Source organism: Cavia porcellus, unplaced genomic scaffold (genome assembly GCF_034190915.1).
Source record: "Cavia porcellus strain 051 isolate PalLab524CR breed Dunkin Hartley unplaced genomic scaffold, mCavPor4.1 scaffold_11, whole genome shotgun sequence".
Classification (NCBI taxonomy): Eukaryota; Metazoa; Chordata; class Mammalia; order Rodentia; family Caviidae; genus Cavia; species Cavia porcellus.
The window spans coordinates 63,941,638-63,960,219 of record NW_026947494.1 but is presented as its reverse complement, the minus strand read 5'-3'; the positions used below and the strand labels follow the sequence as shown (position 1 = coordinate 63,960,219).

Genomic DNA, 18,582 nt, shown 5'->3' with positions numbered 1-18,582 from the left:
GCATTAGTTTTTCAATATAAAGCACTCAAAATAAAAATACTAGTTTTTGAGTATAAAGTAATTCAGGCTAATGGTATATAGTACCTTAGGCTTGCATCTGGTTATTCTCATGGAGCCTAGAATACCAGATTATGGAAGAAAGTTATTTTTCAATTCTTTATGTCCTTAGAGTATTATCTTGTTTGGCATAACTAAGTTTTATAAAAGGCCTATAAAATAATCCTTTTCATGTAGTTATGATATCAAATCAAGACATAATTGGGATTTTTATCTAATTTTTGCTTTTTAGGAATTTTTTCATGCTAATTTGATTTAAATTGCATAAAACATTTACATTGTTCCAAAGACAAATACACAAGATGTATTTATATCTACAGATTCTTCTGTCCCTCTCCATTCACCTACCTTCTGTTTCTCCATTCTTTTTAATTATATGACTTATGCCTCCAATATTTTCTTAATATACAAATGTATTCTTACATAGGCACTAATATTATAAAAGTATTTTTCTCTCCTTTTCCTCAACAATATATCTAACAGAGCAACTGTTCTAAAGGGTAGAGGTATACTTCATTCCTTTTATTAATTCATATCATCCCACTTTGCAGATTACTATTTTATTGGTTACTTTTCTATCATTGTTGAGACAAAATACCTGATGCCCAAAATGAAAGAAGAAACAGTTTATTTAGCTCAACAATTTTTTGGAGTTTTCAGTTCATACTCAGCTGGATCCAAGGCAGGGTGGAATGGCGGAGGAGCAACCGATCATGGCGGCTGCAAACAAAAGTGAAAAGCGCAAAAGGGCAAAAGCAGGCCACCTTTCCTTCCTTATATTGTATGCCAGCTACCCACCCCGGGTGAGTACAGCACTCACGCCACCAATTCCAATGCTAGACAATGACCAACCATAATCACTAGATTCAGCTGCCTCCATGACTACATGAGGCTTTAGGGGAACATCCAAACACAAATCATAACAACTACCCAATTTTAAAACCTTACAGATGATTTAGAAGTAAAAAACAACTTTTAGTCAGAAAATTTATATTGCTAAATCTTTTATTTTCCATTCCCAAACACGAACATACACTGCATACATTAGAAACAAAATACAAGTTACTTAGTACCACGCTGTCCCAAATTAAAAAATAAAAAAGGCTAAGAATGTATCTCAGCAGTATAGTTCCCCTGAGCTCAATTCCATCATTCACCAACTCCTAAAAAGGTAATAGCCGCTTGAATTTTTACAGATTAATAGCAACTCCTCCAGAACCCCAAAGTAGACTGATCAAAATTTCCAGACGTAGAAGCAAAAACAGCAAAGTTTGAGCTCTTCAGTGCTCTATCACACAAAATTAACACCTGGTATCTTGAGTCTCCAAAACCCTAGCCTCTTTCACTCCTGAAGAGAACCAAACTCTCAGTTCTCAGCAAAAAGATTTTAGTAGCTACAAAACTTCTTAAACTCATGATCTCGCACTTGCCCAGCAGGCGCTTGTGCCACTGAGCTAAACCTCCAGCCTGTTACAACTTCTTAAGCATTGTTTATATGCAACTATATAATGTTCTGCCTACTGGAGATCTCTACTATACTGTATTTCTCATCCCAAAATTAGAACTTACATATAAAAACAAAGAACAAGATACATACAAGTTAATAAAGATGAAGAAGAAAACAAAAACTAAAAGCACTGGCTTAGACTAAAAGCACTGGCTTAGATTTTTAATGAAAGAACACTAATTTTTAACTTAAGGCTATAATGTCTAAAAAATAATGTTTTATGACACTGAAACAAATGCTTAAAAATCAATTAAAGAAAAAGATTGGCAGGCCAAGATAAAGTGAGGTATTTATAACCTATTTCTCTACTCACAACTAAATACTGCAGGAAAACATATTTTAAAAGCTATCTCAGAACTCTGAAAAGTCAATAATAGCAGGTATTTGGGGGGCCAAAGTTGAAATCTAAATAACCATGTATAAATAGTGAATTTCAATTTATTTTTTATTTTGTCTTTGTCTTGTTTTTTGGGGAGCAGGTTGTTTGTTTGTCTTCCAGGTTTAATCGAAGGCCTAATACCAGAACCACACAGAGGACACACAAAAAAAAACAAAAACCCTGTTTCTAACCAGAAGACTAAGGAAAGGGGAATCTGTTAGAAGATGTGTAAGGAATCTCAGGTTTTCTTTGTTCTTCCCCTACTTCTCAGCCAACATCAAAGCTATACTGTTCACAACCATAGCAGCATAAAGTCTTTGTAGCCTAAAGAATATGGTGAGAAATCTCTTTTTTTTTCCCACTTCTTTTCCTAACACTGCTCTGAAGGTCGCTCCAGGTTTAGGGAACTATTCTAATGAGAAGGCTGACATTAAGAGAAACCTGTCATTCTGATCATAAGAAACAGCAAGTGGGTACAAGAGATAGAGAAGATATCATGAAAAAGAGCTTGTAAGAACCCTGGCAACAGGCAGCTGTGATGGCTTATGCCTGTAATCCCAGCATTTAGCAGGCAGCAGCAAGAAGATCACTGAAGGCCAGCAACATAGTGAGATCCTGTCTGGAAAAATTCCTGGCAAAAAAAGGAGAAAGGGAAATCACTTGTACATGACCCAATGAAAGGACCAAGCAAAACCCTTAGCTATCCACATGTGGTGCAGAACCTAGGAAATACAACAAAGGCTTAAGAAACTGAACTACAATATCATCTACTGCCCAACACCCAGATTAAAATCTTACATCAGATTCAAATAGATTAGGAAAGAGTGACATGACCATCACATACAGAAGGCGAAACAGCTGGCCCTGGTGGTACACTCCAGTAATCCCAGCACTCGAGAGGTTGAAGCAGTAGGATTGCCACAGGTTCAAGGCCAGCCTCGGTTACATAGTGAGTTCAAACCCAACCTGAAGTACATAGCAAGACCGTGTCTCAAAAACAAACAAGCAAAACAAAGTATGCAGTCTGAACCTAGTCAAAACAAAAACAACACCCTACCCAGCAAGCATGTCAAATCTGTGGCATGCAGAGCATTTGCCTTCTTTTTCTTTAATGTTATTTAACAACATTTTAAAAGGGAAGTTTGTTACTTATATACATTAAATATATCATATATTTTATTTGGAACCTAAGACAAATCCTCGTCACTGAATGTATCTCAGGTAAGTAAAAAGCTTGGACATGCCTCTAAGAGTCTTAACAAGGCCAAAAATCCACAACATAAAATTCAAAATTTCCAGAATACAATCCAAAATTACTCGACATGAAAAAGATCCTTAACCCTATAACCCTGCTGCCAGACTTACAAAACAAAGACTTTCAAGCAGCTAGTATAACCATCCTCCTTAGAATAAAAATAAACATTAGTAAAATGGATGGAAGGTACTGAGGAGAGAAATTTTAAAAACCTTTTAAAAGGACCACACAAATATTTTAGAAGAAAAACACTGATCAGGAATAAAAAATTCGCCAAATGAGCTCAACAGAATAGCAATGACAAAGGACAGCGTGAGTAAACCTGAAAATATAGCATTAGAAGTTATGTAAGTCTAAATATTTAAGTGAATAGAAGCTCTGTGATTTGGGGAACAGTGTCACAAGATCTAACATTCATATCACTGAAGTGTCAGAAGGAAAGAAGAAACTGGTGCAGGAAAATATATTTGAAAAAAGAAAACTTCCTAAACTTGACATGAAAGACATAAATATACAGATTCACCATGCTCCATGAACCCAAAAGAGAAAAAACACAAAGTTGTTCCCATTGTAATCAAACTTTTGAGAATGAAAGATAAAAAGTTTCGAAAGCAGGAAAAAGAAGAATAGTAATTCAAATAAGTGGGTGCAGTGACCAGTACAGACGCAGCAGAAAACACATTTACATCCCTGCTTCCTCTTTTGCCTCTCCCCACTTTACAATTCTATACAATTGGACTGTTGGTCTCACCTCTACACTTTTACCCATGTGGTTTCTTGTCCAAGAACAGTCTTCATCGTCTGGCTAATTCCTGATCCACCTCTCAAGCTTATATTCATAAATCAAACCCAACAAATTGACAATGACCTAGGTTGAACTAAGAGACCTTTGGGCTCCTAAACAATCCTAGACACACATACACTCCCAGACTTCCCACGTTATAATGAAATAAACCCATTGAAGTATTTTTTCTTGTCTTGAACGTTTCTCAAAGGTAGTAACCTCTATGTTTTAAATTTTCTTCCAGCATGGAGCCCAAAGAATATACTCAACAAATATCACGCTCAACAAATATCAACTTTCTAAAAATCCTAATACAATATTCATAATAAAAGTGGTAAGAACCAGTTTCCCCTTCACACATTTTCCTGAGCGAAATTCCATAAACCAGAATGTATTAAAGGAATTGAGACTCAAAACTTTCTGCCCGTGCAGTAGTACCTCCAGCCCCAGTGTAAGAGGCAAGACTTCACGGTAATGCCAAAAGTCACCCATCATGCACCTCAAGTCTTCCCTAGCCAGGAAGAGGGCGGTGGGCGCTTGTTGCTTTCCACACCCACACACTGGCCCACCCCACGCTCCAGCCCGAGTCCACCCAACCCCGCGGGCCCAGCGCCAGGGCTCCATCCCATGGCTGCATCGCACAGCGGTCACCTTCTCCAGGGCAGCTCATCATCTTCCAGGTCGCTCTCTGCCACTGACCCCTCAATCACGGTTTCATCACTATCCCAGTCGGGACCCTGAGGGCCTTCTTCCATCTTTGCCCGACCCTAAAGTCTTTTTAAACTCTCCTTGAACTTCTTCTTTCTCACAAACAAAAAGATGCTTCACAGCAGAGTGGAAATTCAGAGTTTAGAAATACTAACAAAATTTGTGGCAATAGCCGCCAGGCAGCTGAGTGCGCTGAGAGAAGCAAACGTCGAGACGCCGACAGCTGTAGCCTGACCTCTACAGAGTCGCCCGCTCCACCCACAGGGAGCAGGCGCATCACACGTCAGAGACGTCCAAGGCGCGCTACGCATCGCCCCGCCCCCAGCCTCGCACCCGGAAGTGTTCTGTAGCATGCACACTGGATTTCTGGTCCACTTCCGGAGTGGCTCTGCCGCCGCTAATCTGTGTGGTTTCTCCCACTTTTTGGCTGGGTGACAAGGGAAGTGGATTTACTGTCAAAGGGACCAGGAAAACAGCTGTGTCGCCTTCATAACCCGGGCCAGGTTCATGCGCCAGGTCACCTACAATGTAGCAAGTGCTTGTGATCTTTATCTAGAAGAGCCATGGGCCCCTGCGGCCCTGGTCTCCATTAGTGGATCCGTGGATCGTTCTAAAGCCAGAATATGCCGCTCGACCTAAAGAGTGATTTTGCAGTCCACCCTTAAACTCGCCAGGCGCTTCCTTTTATCTTAATCCCTTCGATGCTCCATTCCGAAAGGTTTGGGAAACTTTCAGATCAATTTATCTAATTGGTGTTTTTGTAGTTTTCTTTCTTTAATCCCGAAACACAAATTGTATAGGAAAGAGTATATTGGCTCCCTTTCCTCCCTTTATTAAATTTTAGAAATAATAGTGCTGCCTGGCGGCCTCCAAAAGTAATTATTTTCTTGATGAAGTACTAGAATTTTGCGTATTTGATGCGTTTCAATCTACTTGAAAGTTTTAAAACTACATTCAGGCTCCGCATAAGGATATTTCGGTCAATAAATTTTAATTGCCCAGTGCCATCTGATGTTTCAGATGTGTAAATACAACGTATAACACTGCTAGGAAATCGCTCAAGAGAACCTATACCTGTGACTAAGCTGTACTACACTAATTTAAAACAAAGCTAGATGAGTTTCCACTTACCAAGGCAGAGGAAGATTAAAGACACAACTGAGCCACTTTACTGTAGCAAATATTTAGTTATTTGTCTTGAAGTTTCTAGTCTCTAGCACATATTAAATCTTTAAAGTTTTGTAAAGAAAGTAAATGAAACTGGAGTTTACTGACCTCAGGGTTTGATGCACTTATCATTGCTGGAGTGACTTTCTCACTATGTTTTTTTATTATTATTTAGATCTATATTTAAGTTACTGCTGTTTAAAACACGTGGTGGGGGGAAAACCTAAAAGGTTGGTAGTTGCTGACTTTTAAACCAAATAAAGCATTCTTCATCTCAACTCTAAGTAAGCAGAACCATACTAAATAGACAAAGAACTAGATCTCTGTTCTCTTCACACTTGTTGGTCTATGCTGTATCCTGCAAATTTAAATCACATCTAAATACCTGTCTGCTCACCTGTTCTTCCACATTTGTGATGGTCCCAGCTCTGCCTCAGCAGCAAAGAATGCCCACCCAGCAGAGGGTGTTCCTTACTCCAGAGGGCCTAGTAGTGACTTCACTGGTAACAGAGCTTGCTCCAAGCATCTGGTGACTCAATCTAGGCTTAGAAGAGTTCTGGGCCTGAAATTCAGATTCCTTTTTTAAATGATGTTCTCCTTTTTGGCAGAAAAGAATCCTATTATTTTTACGTCTTTGGTTCTTTTATACAAAAATGTTGCCAATATGCAAGGCATAAAGAAGGAATTGCAGAGATTAGCCTCATAATGCCAGTGCTTTTTAAAGTAAAACTCACAATTTAAAAAATTAATTTGTAAAGAAAACTTTTTTGTTTTTATAAAATTCAAAATTGCAGTTCAGGACTGAGATGAAAAAATGGGCAAGGCAACTGTGTTAGAAATACAGGTTCAAATCCAATTCCAATTCTTTAAAGCAGGATGAGTCAAGTTACAAAACTTGTCAGGCTACCCAGACATTTCAAGTTGAAGTATTTGAAATCAGCTTCCTTTTTAATGAATTTAACTTAAAGATTTTCAAATATGTTGAAGCACATCAAATATTAAAAACCTAGTATTTCACTAAAAATACTAATTAGATAGTTTTGGAGTTTACAAAGTACCATTTATGCTAAAATTAATAAAGGGGAAAAATAAACCATATATCTTGCCTTTCCGATCCAAGCTGTATTTAAGGATAACCAGAGTTGATAAGGAAAAATACTATATTTTGTTAATATATATTATATATTTTTATAGAAAAGTCACAATGAACAAATTTAAGAAAAATGCTAAAGTTACTAAAATCACTGCTTTAATCCATGTATCAATGGATCAGTGGATCAAAAGAAAAGTTTTTAAAGGCAAAACTGAGAAAGATTATGCATTCTAAAAGAATAGTTCTTAGTCACAACAACCAATGATGAGGGTGGTGCCATTCAGAGACTAAATAGTTTGTAGGTAGACGTCCTCACAGAAGTAATTTTTATGTAAGATTGCAGCTGCGTTGGTGTAAAGTTGTGGTTCTGGCAGTCTTTTGTGATAGATTCTATCAAGAAGCCATACATGAAATTTAAGATGATAGCTTATTATATAATTAGTATCTCATAATAGAAAATATGACTAGCAGCTAATGACCTCTTATTCTGACAATTGTTAAAAAGATATAATGAAACCTATGAAACCAGCAGAACATGATTAGAAAACACTTAGCATTGGAAAAATAAGAGCATACATGACAATCCCAAAAATACAATTTCCATAACCCTCTCCAGCCCATTTACCCAAGATGCCTACAAGCTGTTATTGCCATTCTATATGAGCTTTGTTATTATAGTTGTTCATTGTTTAGTCTATTAGAACTTGAATAACATACTGCCTTAAAAGCAGCAATACAAAGGGTCCAAATAAGAGGAAACCATATACATTATTTGTCTTGGAAGAAATATGTTTTAAATGTTTTATAAATTATGAGGATATTGAAAAAAAAAAACAACACCAGAAATGTTATTGAGCTACTATCAGGTATTATCAGGGTCTCATAAAGATTTTTAAAAGTTTTTTTCCATGTAAACACAGTGTAAGATTGGTATGAAAAATTGATGACCAAAGTAATAAGGCCACGACAGACTCTGAAACCCAAATGCAACATCCCTCTGACGATGACTTCATTTTATCAACTAGTTTGACAAATTGCTCCATATCTGCCTGTCAAGTACCATAGCACTCATCAATGGCTCAACTACTAAGAAGTTTGTATTTCTATCTCTTCATCTCTCTTCTTCATGCTTTTTTCCTCTGTAGTTATAATTGATTAAAACACTAGATTTTAAAATATGCTAAATATAATTTATAAAGCCAGTGAGCTGTTTGCTGATTAGTTTTACCAGTTTGACAAATATAGCAAAGAAAAGATTGACAGTGCTAAATGGGGAAAATAAGTTCTGTCATATATTCTTAGAGGGAAAATAGATCAGCTGTCTGGTGTGGGTTTTTTGTTTTGTTTTGTTTCATTTTGTTTTGTTTTGTCTTTTTGAGACAGGTCTCACTATGCAGTTCAAGGTGACCTTAAACTCACTTTGTAGCCTAGACTGTAACTCTAAATTGCAACAATCCTGCCTTAGCCTCTCCAGTGCTGGAATTAAGGTGTGGACCACCACTCCCAGCTATTGAATCTGTTTTTGAAGATATTTAACAGCTTTTATCAAAATATTTCACATATATCTACCTTTAGAGATAGTCTTTGCGCTTTTAAGAATTTATTCCTGTATTTCCATCATAGTCACCCCACTAAATTTTAAAATCTATAAACCTAATGTCCGTCAGTAGGAGATTATGCAGTAAAATGTTTCTACTGTTATTGAAAAGCATGAAGTCCAGTTCTCCACTTGGGAATTTATAGCTGCGTGGTATTGTTTACAGAATAGAGTAAAAAGTGGAATCATAGTGACGGCTCTGGAGTCCCATATAGAAGAGGCATACCTGAACTATCCTTGAAAGTAATGGCTATAGAACCTCAATGAAGATTGTATTTAGGTAGCAAACACTGTTTTCTGTTACCTGCTTGCATAGTGAATTTGTGACTTTACCTTGGCTTGTAGTTTACATAGAGGTTTTTTTTTAATTTTCAAGATAGTAGGAAATTAAAGTCCTGTAATACTCCCAAGATCTTGTTTTGACTGATTAGACTCTGTTCCATTCTGTGCGATAGTAGCAAGTCTGAGGGTATAGGCAACTAATTTGAAGGCAATAAGATTCATAAAGATGCCCATTCTGGTTTGACTATTGTCTCCTTTGGAAGTCCTGTAATGTTCACAATGCCTAAGTTTTATTGGTCTTGTTCTCCACTGTTTTGTCCAACTTTATAATATCTAATGAGATAGACAATTCCTCTTAAGGAAACAAGAGACAATGTTGATAACCATTGTTAATAACCTTGTACTCTGTTCTACATCATGTGCTATGTCTATCCTTGGTTTTGACTTACAGCTTTGTTTTGCCATATTTGACTTTATTCTCCCCCCCCCCAAAAAAGTAATAAGAACTAAGGAGTAATAAAATCCAAAATGTGTAAATTTTGTTGTAAAAAAGAGAGGGAGGAAAAAAAAAGAGCTCTAACGGATATAACAGCAAGTGTGTTTAGGGGTGTTAAATAGCTGACTATATTAATGTTTTTGGATCATTGAACACAGCTGTTTGCAGTCTCTCTGTTTGAATGTCTACTTTGTATTCTTTGATACTGTGATTTGAGCAACTATTTCCAAGATGATAATATGTAATCTATTAACAGGTGATTTCTTACTGTTATGTTTTTTTTGTAGTTCTGTATTATGTGTAACCTTACACTGCTTTGTTTTGTTTTGTGTTTTTCTCTTTTTCCTCTTAAATAAAAAATAATATATATATATATCTTATAAAAAAAAGATAGTAGGAAATTAGTGCTTAATATGCTGTGATTTGTTATATTCAAAGTAGTTACATAGAGTACAAAATTATAGGCATGCAAAATTGATCAAACAATAGATATAGTGAAAGGGAAAGAACAACTGGGATAGAAGAAAGAAGAAAAAAACGAGAAAAGAAAAACTATATATACACATGCACACAGACAAGACAGCTGATTATACTACTAATTTCTATTAATTCATTGAAATGAACAGTTTGTGATTATAAGTGAAGATTTTTTAGGAGAGGTAAGAATGAATAAAGCCCTCTACACAAACCAAGACACACCTAACCAGCTACTGAAGAATGACATCATCGTTTACATTTCTTCTCTTTGTCAAGGGTTAATTTACATACAATGAAATGGAAAATCATTCAGCTCAATATATGTGTGTGGTTTATAAATGTATAAAATATAGATTTAAAATACATGTTTATGTTTTATAAATATAGAAAATGTTTAAGATGTGATTAAAAATATAGTGAATATTTAAACCTTTTAAAAATTATTAATTTTAAAAATTACCAGTGTCATAAATAAATATCTCTCAAAATATTACTCTCATTTCAAACACACTTCTCCCATTTTTCTTGCCAGTTTTGAAGCATTTCTGGACGTTCTCTTTCCTGTCTTTAATTGAGCTGTCAAAACTGCCTCTGTGTCCTAAGCTGATTCAAAATGTTTATCTTTCGTGGTCATTTTGACATTGGAAGGAGCCAAAAGTCACAAAGTAACAGAAGCAGTGAATAAGGTAGATGAGAACACACCTCATCAGGTTTTTATTTGATGGAATATGAAGTGCCGTGATTGCACAATTCCAATGAAATGTATTGCTCATGATCTGTGATACACGTACACTTTAAAAAAAAAAACATTTCTCAATCGTAGCTCAACAACCTACTATACTGATCAAGTTGAATCTTGCCATGCACTGTTATTAAGGTTCAAGGCACTGCTTCATTTCTCACAGTGAAGATTGGCCTTCCCTTTGGAGGGCATTGGCAACAGCATTCACTCTATGTTTTGATCTCACCTCATGTAGGTTTTGTTTTGTGATATTGGGAATGGAAACCAGGAGTGCTCTACCATTGGGCTACATCCCCTCCCTACTCTATTTTTTATTCCATTTTCTTTTTGTGTTTTGAGATAAGATCTCACTAAGTTGTCTAGGCTGGCTTCAAACTTGAACTTCTCTTGCCTCGGCCTCCCAAACAGCACCATACCTGGCTGTTCCATGATAAGTTTCTTACACTAGTGCACATAATCCTAAAGGAAGAGAAGGAGAGTTCTAGGTGGAGAAAAGGTAATATATACATGATAGTTTGAATCTTAAAACTGTAATTGAAATTTTAATGGTTTCTCGTAAGATTGCCAAATAAATGAGTCATTTGTGTATAACTAAAACTTGGCATGTAAATATATTCAAAGTAATGTATTTATAGATGTACAGATGTAGAAAAAGAAATACAAAAGTCCTAGCCAAACCAGTTTTGGTGTAGTATAACAATACAGCTCAGTGGATTTTGACAGTACAGTCATGCATCAATGAAGAGCAGGAAGCCATTCTGAAAAATGTATGATTACAAGATTTATATCATCATTTGGCAAAAATCATAGATTATACTTACATAAACCTAGACAAGGTTCTAATCAGTCACTCAGTGTGACCTCTTGATGCAATCCACTAGTGCCATGAGCATAAGATATATGAGGCTGCTGTTACAAGAAATTCTTAGTGTTCTTTGGCTTGTAGGTGTGACTCTCTGTTCTCTACTTTCATCATCATGTGTGCTCCTTCATGGTCTCTGCTCTGTGTCTCGTCTTCTGAGACCCTAATTATTATATCAGAGCCCACATTACAATGTTATAGCCTCAGTTTAACTGATTACAACTGCAACATCTTACGAAAAATGTCCTTACACAAACCTAGATGCTTTAGGTCAGTTGCTCAATGGAACACTCATTTTACACATTAAGTGCTAGAACAGCTGGATATCCATTAATGAGAAGAGGTTTTCACTAATAGAGGGGAATGTTCATGGTGCTTTACAAATACATCTAGAATGAAAAAAGAAACCAAGAAAAGCATCCGAGGCAAATTTCTTGTAAGAGTGACATCTCTACAAGAAAAGACCCAGGCAGTTCCTTTAGGAAGGATTTTAGAAGGCACTGTTGTTACAGGAGATTATCATGTATGTTGCTGCACCTGATGATACCCAGAGATACAAGGTGTGGAAATAGGAGACCATGATATCAATGGCCCTGATCCCAGGATAATGCAGATAATCACATCTTAAATTTTCAACAAAAAAGTTTAAAACATAAAAAATAAAGTAGAACTAAGCTTACAAAGTAAGCAGATAAAGAAAATATTTTTGCAAAGCTATACGTGTTTGTGTTTTAAACAAGCTTACTACAAGTCAAGTCACAATAACCTAAGGTTAATTTATTATTAAAAAAAGAAAAATATTTGTATAAATCTAGTGTAGTCCAAGGTTTAAATCTACAGCAGTGCATAATGACATTCCAGGCTTCATATCCATTCAACTGCTTACTCACTGACCCAGAACAGCTTCTAGTCCTACAAGATCCTTCCATGGGAAGTCCCCTACAATGTACACTTTCATATGGCTGATAGCATGTTTTACTATACCTTTTCTATGTTTAAATGGATAAGTTTAGACACAGCACTGTGTTCTAGCTGCCTGCATTACTCTGTACACTAACAAGCATGTAGCCTAGGAACAATAGGCCATACCACAAAGCCTTGGTGTGTGGTGGGTTGTACCATCTAAATTTGTGCAAGCACGTTATGTTCACACAGTGGAAAGGGCACCTGTTGACACATCAGAATGCACCTCCATTATTGAGCAACATATGACTATGTAAACAGTGACTGTCATAGCACAAGCACCAAATGCCAGCAGACGAAAACTGCCTTTTCATTTAGTAGTATATGCTAGCAAAGAGAAAAATGACATGATTTCTTTATAACAATGTAAAGTTGTGGTCTAATTAATCATTTATTGGAAAGTTCATGAGTAAAGAAGCAATAGCCAGGGATCGTGGTAGACACCTATAATCCTAGCACACTGGAAGGCTGAGGCAGGAGCATCACAGATTTGAGCTCAGTTCGTATGACTAGTGAGGCCCTGTCTCAAAATAAAAAAGAAAATGTGCTGGGATATAACTCAGTGCAAAGACTCTGGTTTCAGTCTCCAATTCCACCAAAAACAAAACCAAAACAAAAAAGCAGTAGCTGATAAATGCTAGTGGGTCTTGCCTGGGGTAGGTTATTCACAAGCAATGCAATTGTAATGAATATGAGCCCAATGAGAGTGCAATCCATTTTTATTTGCCATCTTTCATCTTCAACATTCATTTGACCTCCTGTTTTTCTTTTTTAACTGCCCTCTTTCAGACTTACAACTTTTATGTGTGCTCCATACTAGGTCTATATTGTTGAATGAAGGACTAACTCACTTTCTTTCAACCAAGCCATTCAGAAAACTGAGACTTCCAAGACTTAACACCTCTGATTTCTTCTAGCTTGGTTGTCCTTCTCCATTTAGCTAACTATGAAATCTGACCCTTTGACATCGGCACGGGCCCCAGAAGAGTTTCAAAACATCGCTCCAGTGGTTAAGTGCCTGTCCAACTTCCAGACACACTGAACTAGTCTCGGGAGGTTTCACGGGCCCAAATAGACTATGCCCAGTGACCTTCTTCAATCAGGGGAGCTTAGGGAATGTAAGGTGAGTTCCAGCACATCGGTGCTAGCTGGGGAAGAGCTTGGACCATCACCCACAGTGGTTAGGAGCCCACCCAGCTTCCTGGAACACCGGAGGTGCATGGGAGGTCCTGTGGGCCTGACTGGACCATCCTCAGCAACCTCCATTCAGTCCCAGGAGGTTGCTGATTTCCAGCACGCCCAGGGGAATCTTTAGAACATCACTTAAAACACAGTAATATAGGAAAATGACAAGACGAAAGACCAAAATGCAATCTCAAACCTCCAACTCATCCCAAGAAAGCCTAGGAGCCATGTACCTAGAAGAAAATATAAGCCATACACCTGAAATGCCTGAAATAATAGCAACTGAAATAAAAAAGCAACTCAGGGAAGCTATAAAGGAATTCCAGTTAGAAATAATATCCCAGGTAAAAAAAGTAATGAAAGAAATGCTGAACACATCTAAAGACACAGTTAAAAAATTAGAGGAACAATGCAAAAAGATAGAATCCCTCAATGAACAATATAAGAAACAAACAATACATGAAGTAGATTCAAAGAGATATATACAGGAAATCAAACATTCCATTGAAAGTTGTCAAAACCTCCTCAACAAAAGTGAAGATAGAATTTCAGAGCTTGAAGACAAGATTGCAGATAGTGAACAGGACAGGAAAGATCTTTTAGAAATGTGACCCTTTGACTTCCGGGAGCACATGGCGGACAGATAACAGATACTACGGAGGCTCTCTGAAAGGCTTGGTTCAGAAGTCAGGAAGGGTGCAGAGTAAGAAGACATAAGTAGGTGGAGATATGCTCTGCTGACTCAGGAACGAACTGGGCTGAGAGAAACCAACTTGGAATGCAGTCCTAGTGCTAAAACAGGAACAGAAAAGCCTCAGTGTGGAGGCTGGACCCTGCGCCATTGGAAGCCTCGATTTGGGTTTCCCGCCGCACGGTGGCTGGCTGCCTCTACAGCGGCTCGGCAAGGAGAGAGACTTGAGGAAGCTCTGAGAATGGCAATCTGCGAACGGAGTCGAAAACAGGACGGGCAGGGAGGCATGCACTGACTTGTGATGAGGTGAGTGAGAGAAACTGACACTCTACCACAGTTTGACTCCAGCAGAGGACTTTCTGGGCCCGGGCAGTCCTGCGGGAGCAGGGTGCGGTGGCAACTCCAGCCACACATCCCCCTCTTGGGCGGGATTGGTGAAAAGTGCCTGGCCTGCATGATGCTGCTGGCGGACCCAGTAGTCTGGCCCAACCCAGATCCCAGAGCCTGACAGTGGCCGGGAGGGGCGGGCCCCACGTAGGCTGCCTGGTCCGTAACTCCCTGGTGCGCTGCGGTGGGTGGGAACACCTAACCGGCGCAATTCGATCAGGCTGTGGCTGACAGGGAGAGAAGCTGGGTCTCCTATATAAGCTTGCATATATAAGGAACAGAGAATATGGGAAGAGGCAGCAACAAGAAAGGCTCCTCGGCCCCCAATTCTGAGAAACAGGCAATAGCGGACACCGCACCAATAGACATAAAGCGCCATATAGAGAGCCTCATAGATCAATTCAGGAATGAAGTTATCAATGACCTGAAGCTAGAAGTATGCAGAATAGTTAGAGAAATGCTAAGCACCACCCAAGAAAAAAACAGATGGTGGAATGGAAGAACAGAAAAAGAGGGGAGAATTGTTTGATGGAGAAAACAGAGAAAGCATAGAATACGTGAAGCAGGTTCAAAGGGACTACCAAAAAACTAAGAAGTCTATCGAAGCCTGGCAGAACAGCTTGAAAGAAACTAAGGACAGACTATCTGAACTGGAGGGCAGAATTGTAATATGGGAGAATGAAATGAAAACTTCTTAAAAATAACAAAGAAACAAACAGCAATAATACAAAGACAAGAAGATGATAAGAGGATCCATAATTTAAGGATTAAGAACATAAAAGAAGAAATAGGGACACAAACAAGTGAACTACAAAAGCTACTCACAGAAATAATCCAGGAGAATTTTCCTAATTTAGCAAAAGGTAAAGATACTCAGATGTATGAGGCATACAGGACCCCAGCTACCTACAACCCAAACAGAGAAACACCCAGGCATATAATAATAAAAATTCCAGAAATTCAATACAAGAACAGAATATTAAAAGCTGTCAGAGACAAGAAACAGACCACTTACAAGGGAACGCCCATCAGAATTACAGCAGATTTCTCTGCACAAACCATCAAATCACGAAGAGCGTGGGGGGAAATAATTCAAGCTTTGAAAGATAATAATCTCCAGCCAAGATTGAGATATCCTGCACAACTGTCCCTGGAAATTGATGGAAAAACAAGGTGCTTCCAGGATAAAGAGGAACTGGGGGAATTTGCAACCACCAATTCAACTCTACAGAGAGTATTGCAGGATATTCTAAAAAAAGAAAAATACAAAGAATCCAGAAATAGTGGCGGGGAGGCCACAACGAATGGAGCAGAGAACAAAATGAAGAAGACAAACTGACAGCTACTGACAGAAAAAGAGCTCAACAGAAATGAGGCAGAGAAGATTGGATGATAGGAACAGCTATTTTGGAGAAAATGACATCTTAATAGGTAATACTGATTTAGTATCATCTTGTTTTGAAGTCTCATCTAGCTTTTGTTCTTCTGTCTCCAATGGTCTAAATAGGTTGTATCTTACTGGATTTTATTATGTACGATAGTATAAGCAAAAACCTTTTAAAAACAAGGAGATTATACAGAAACCATTGTTCATTTTCTGTTAGTCGATTCTAAATACTCTGTAATGCTGTCATTCTCTTGAATGGTTTTACATTGTTTTGATATACTTAATGCTACAGTATACGAAGTTGTAGTCAAGGATTTCAAGGAAAGAGACAATATGGTAACTACTTTTAGGTCAGGATTATCTTGTGGTGAAACACTATTCTGCTTAAATGGTTATGTTTTGATCTGCACTGTTTCACTGTTATGCCCTCCTTTATCTCAATCTCCACTCCATTATTTACTTTTTTATTTTTATCCTTTTAATTAAAGGAAAAAAAAGAGCAGGATATATTATAGTAACCCACTTTGACTTTCCATTATCTCGATTTAAAGCCCTGTATTACTCTCACCATCTTGTTTTTGACTGATGTCCCCCTATTCTGTTTTGCTTGATAGTACCAGGTTTGAAAGTTTAGGCAACAGCTGTGAAGATAGTGAGATTCATTATGATGCCCATTCTTGTTGACTTTTATCTACTTTTGAAGACCTACAATGTCTCCAATGTTTTGGTTTTGTCAGTTTTATTCTTTACTGTTTTGTTCAATCGTATTATAACTAATGATATAGGCAATTCTATTAGAGATAGCGGGAGGCATTATGGTAACCATTGTTGATCACCTTGTATTATGTTTTTACATTATCTATTATGTCCACCCTTTTGACTTGACCGATTCTGTTCTGTTATGTCACATTTGGTTTTACTCTCTTCCAAAAAAGTAATAAGAACCGTGGGAGCAATGAAACCCAAAATGTGTAATAGTTATTGTACAAAAGAGAGGAAAAGAAAGTGTTCTAAACTATATAACTGCATGTATATTTAAGTGTATAAGATAGAAAATGATATCACAGAGTTTTATTGGATCATTGAACAGAACTGTTTGCAGTATCATTGTTGGAATGTCTACTTTACAAGCTTTAATTTTGTGACTTGAACAATTATTTCTAAGATGACAATATGTAATCCATTAACTAGTGATTTCCTACTGTTTGTTTTTTTTCTGTAAATCTGTATAACTTGTACCCTTTCTCTGCTTTTTTTTTCTTTTCTCCTTAAATAAAATTTAAAAAAAATTTAAAAAAAAAAAAAAGAAATGTGACCCTTTGAGAATCAATGCACAGGAAAGACAGAGAGGCAGGCAAGTTCTTCCTACAGTCGTTTCTATGTGGCACTAGACCCAGATTTTACTAGTTCCAAGAATAACTACTAGATTTTCTGGAATTTCAAATTCCATTATTACATGTAGCCATTAGGGTACATAAACTTGTAATTAAACAGATCATATAAAAATAAATGTAATACACACTAAAAATTTAACATTTCCTGTTTTGCTGCATTTTACTATAAGTTCAGTGGAGAAGCAGAAAAGAAGAAATCATGTTATTCAGTAAGTTTTAGGATAAGTTATTTCCATAGCAGATTCTGCACAAACTAAAAGCCAAGGCTTTCTCTCTGACAAAGATTCTTTCTTTAGACAAATTTTTAGTCATGTTTCTCAACCTTTCCTTGAAAAATCCAGTTTTATCAAAGAGCTCTGATCACTCAGTTTAGCCAGAACACCCAAATGTATATCTGATTACCCTAAATATCTGATTATTTCCTCATCCTCAGCCTCTTCCAGAATGGTATCTGATCATACTGATCTGTCTTCAACAAGAATACTATTAGATTTGTTTGGCCACAATCCTCCTTACTCCTAATGTTTTACTACTCAGTAGTAATTTTCTGTCTACTGACCCCCACACCGCTTCTTGGTGATAAATTTCCACTTGCCCTTAGAGTTGAGCCTAGTCCTTGTCCCTCAAAGAAATAAATACTGGCTTGCAGTGGTTCCTATACCCATCAAAATCATAAACATTGAAAAATGTTTATGTTACTGTGCTTTCATAAGTATTAAATAATGTTTTTCTTTCACACTTTCTGTCTTCACCCTCGGTGGCAGCTGGTTAAATATTTACAGGTGTACAGCTGGGTTTGGCATTGTTTAAACTTAGCTCTCTCCTACATGATCTTGTCATGTTTTAGAGACCTGACTGCACTTTCCTTAATGTGAGTGAATTTACCCTATTTCTGTGATCCCTTACCTAATCTTTGGAATAAAGAGCACAAAATATTTAACCAGGCTGGTTTTCTGTTGAGAATATCCCATACATAGCTCCTAAGACAAAATTCTGCCTGAAAAATTTCAGATAATGCACGCTGCTAACTCCCTTTGCTCTACCATAAGATACAGAGAGCCTTTTCCCATCCTCATCACAGTCCAGGAAGTTTATGCTTGTAATCCCAGGAAATGTTATTAGAAATCTAATAAGTTAATTCCAGTCTATCCACAGTGAGAATTAAGACA

The 18,582-nt window shown here is 37.3% G+C and overlaps 1 protein-coding gene across 1 annotated transcript in view; it reads right to left on the bottom strand.

Moving 5' to 3' along the window:
• The window catches only part of Ankrd31 (ankyrin repeat domain 31), a 241,722-nt gene extending 236,788 nt beyond the window's left edge, over positions 1 to 4,934 (bottom strand). Inside the window, exon 1 of the mRNA XM_063258367.1 lies at positions 4,634 to 4,934. Within this exon, the coding sequence (XP_063114437.1) occupies positions 4,634 to 4,737 (104 nt within the window). The 5' untranslated portion in view covers positions 4,738 to 4,934. The remainder of the gene's footprint in view (positions 1 to 4,633) is intronic.
• Between the last annotated feature and the right edge of the window lie 13,648 nt (positions 4,935 to 18,582).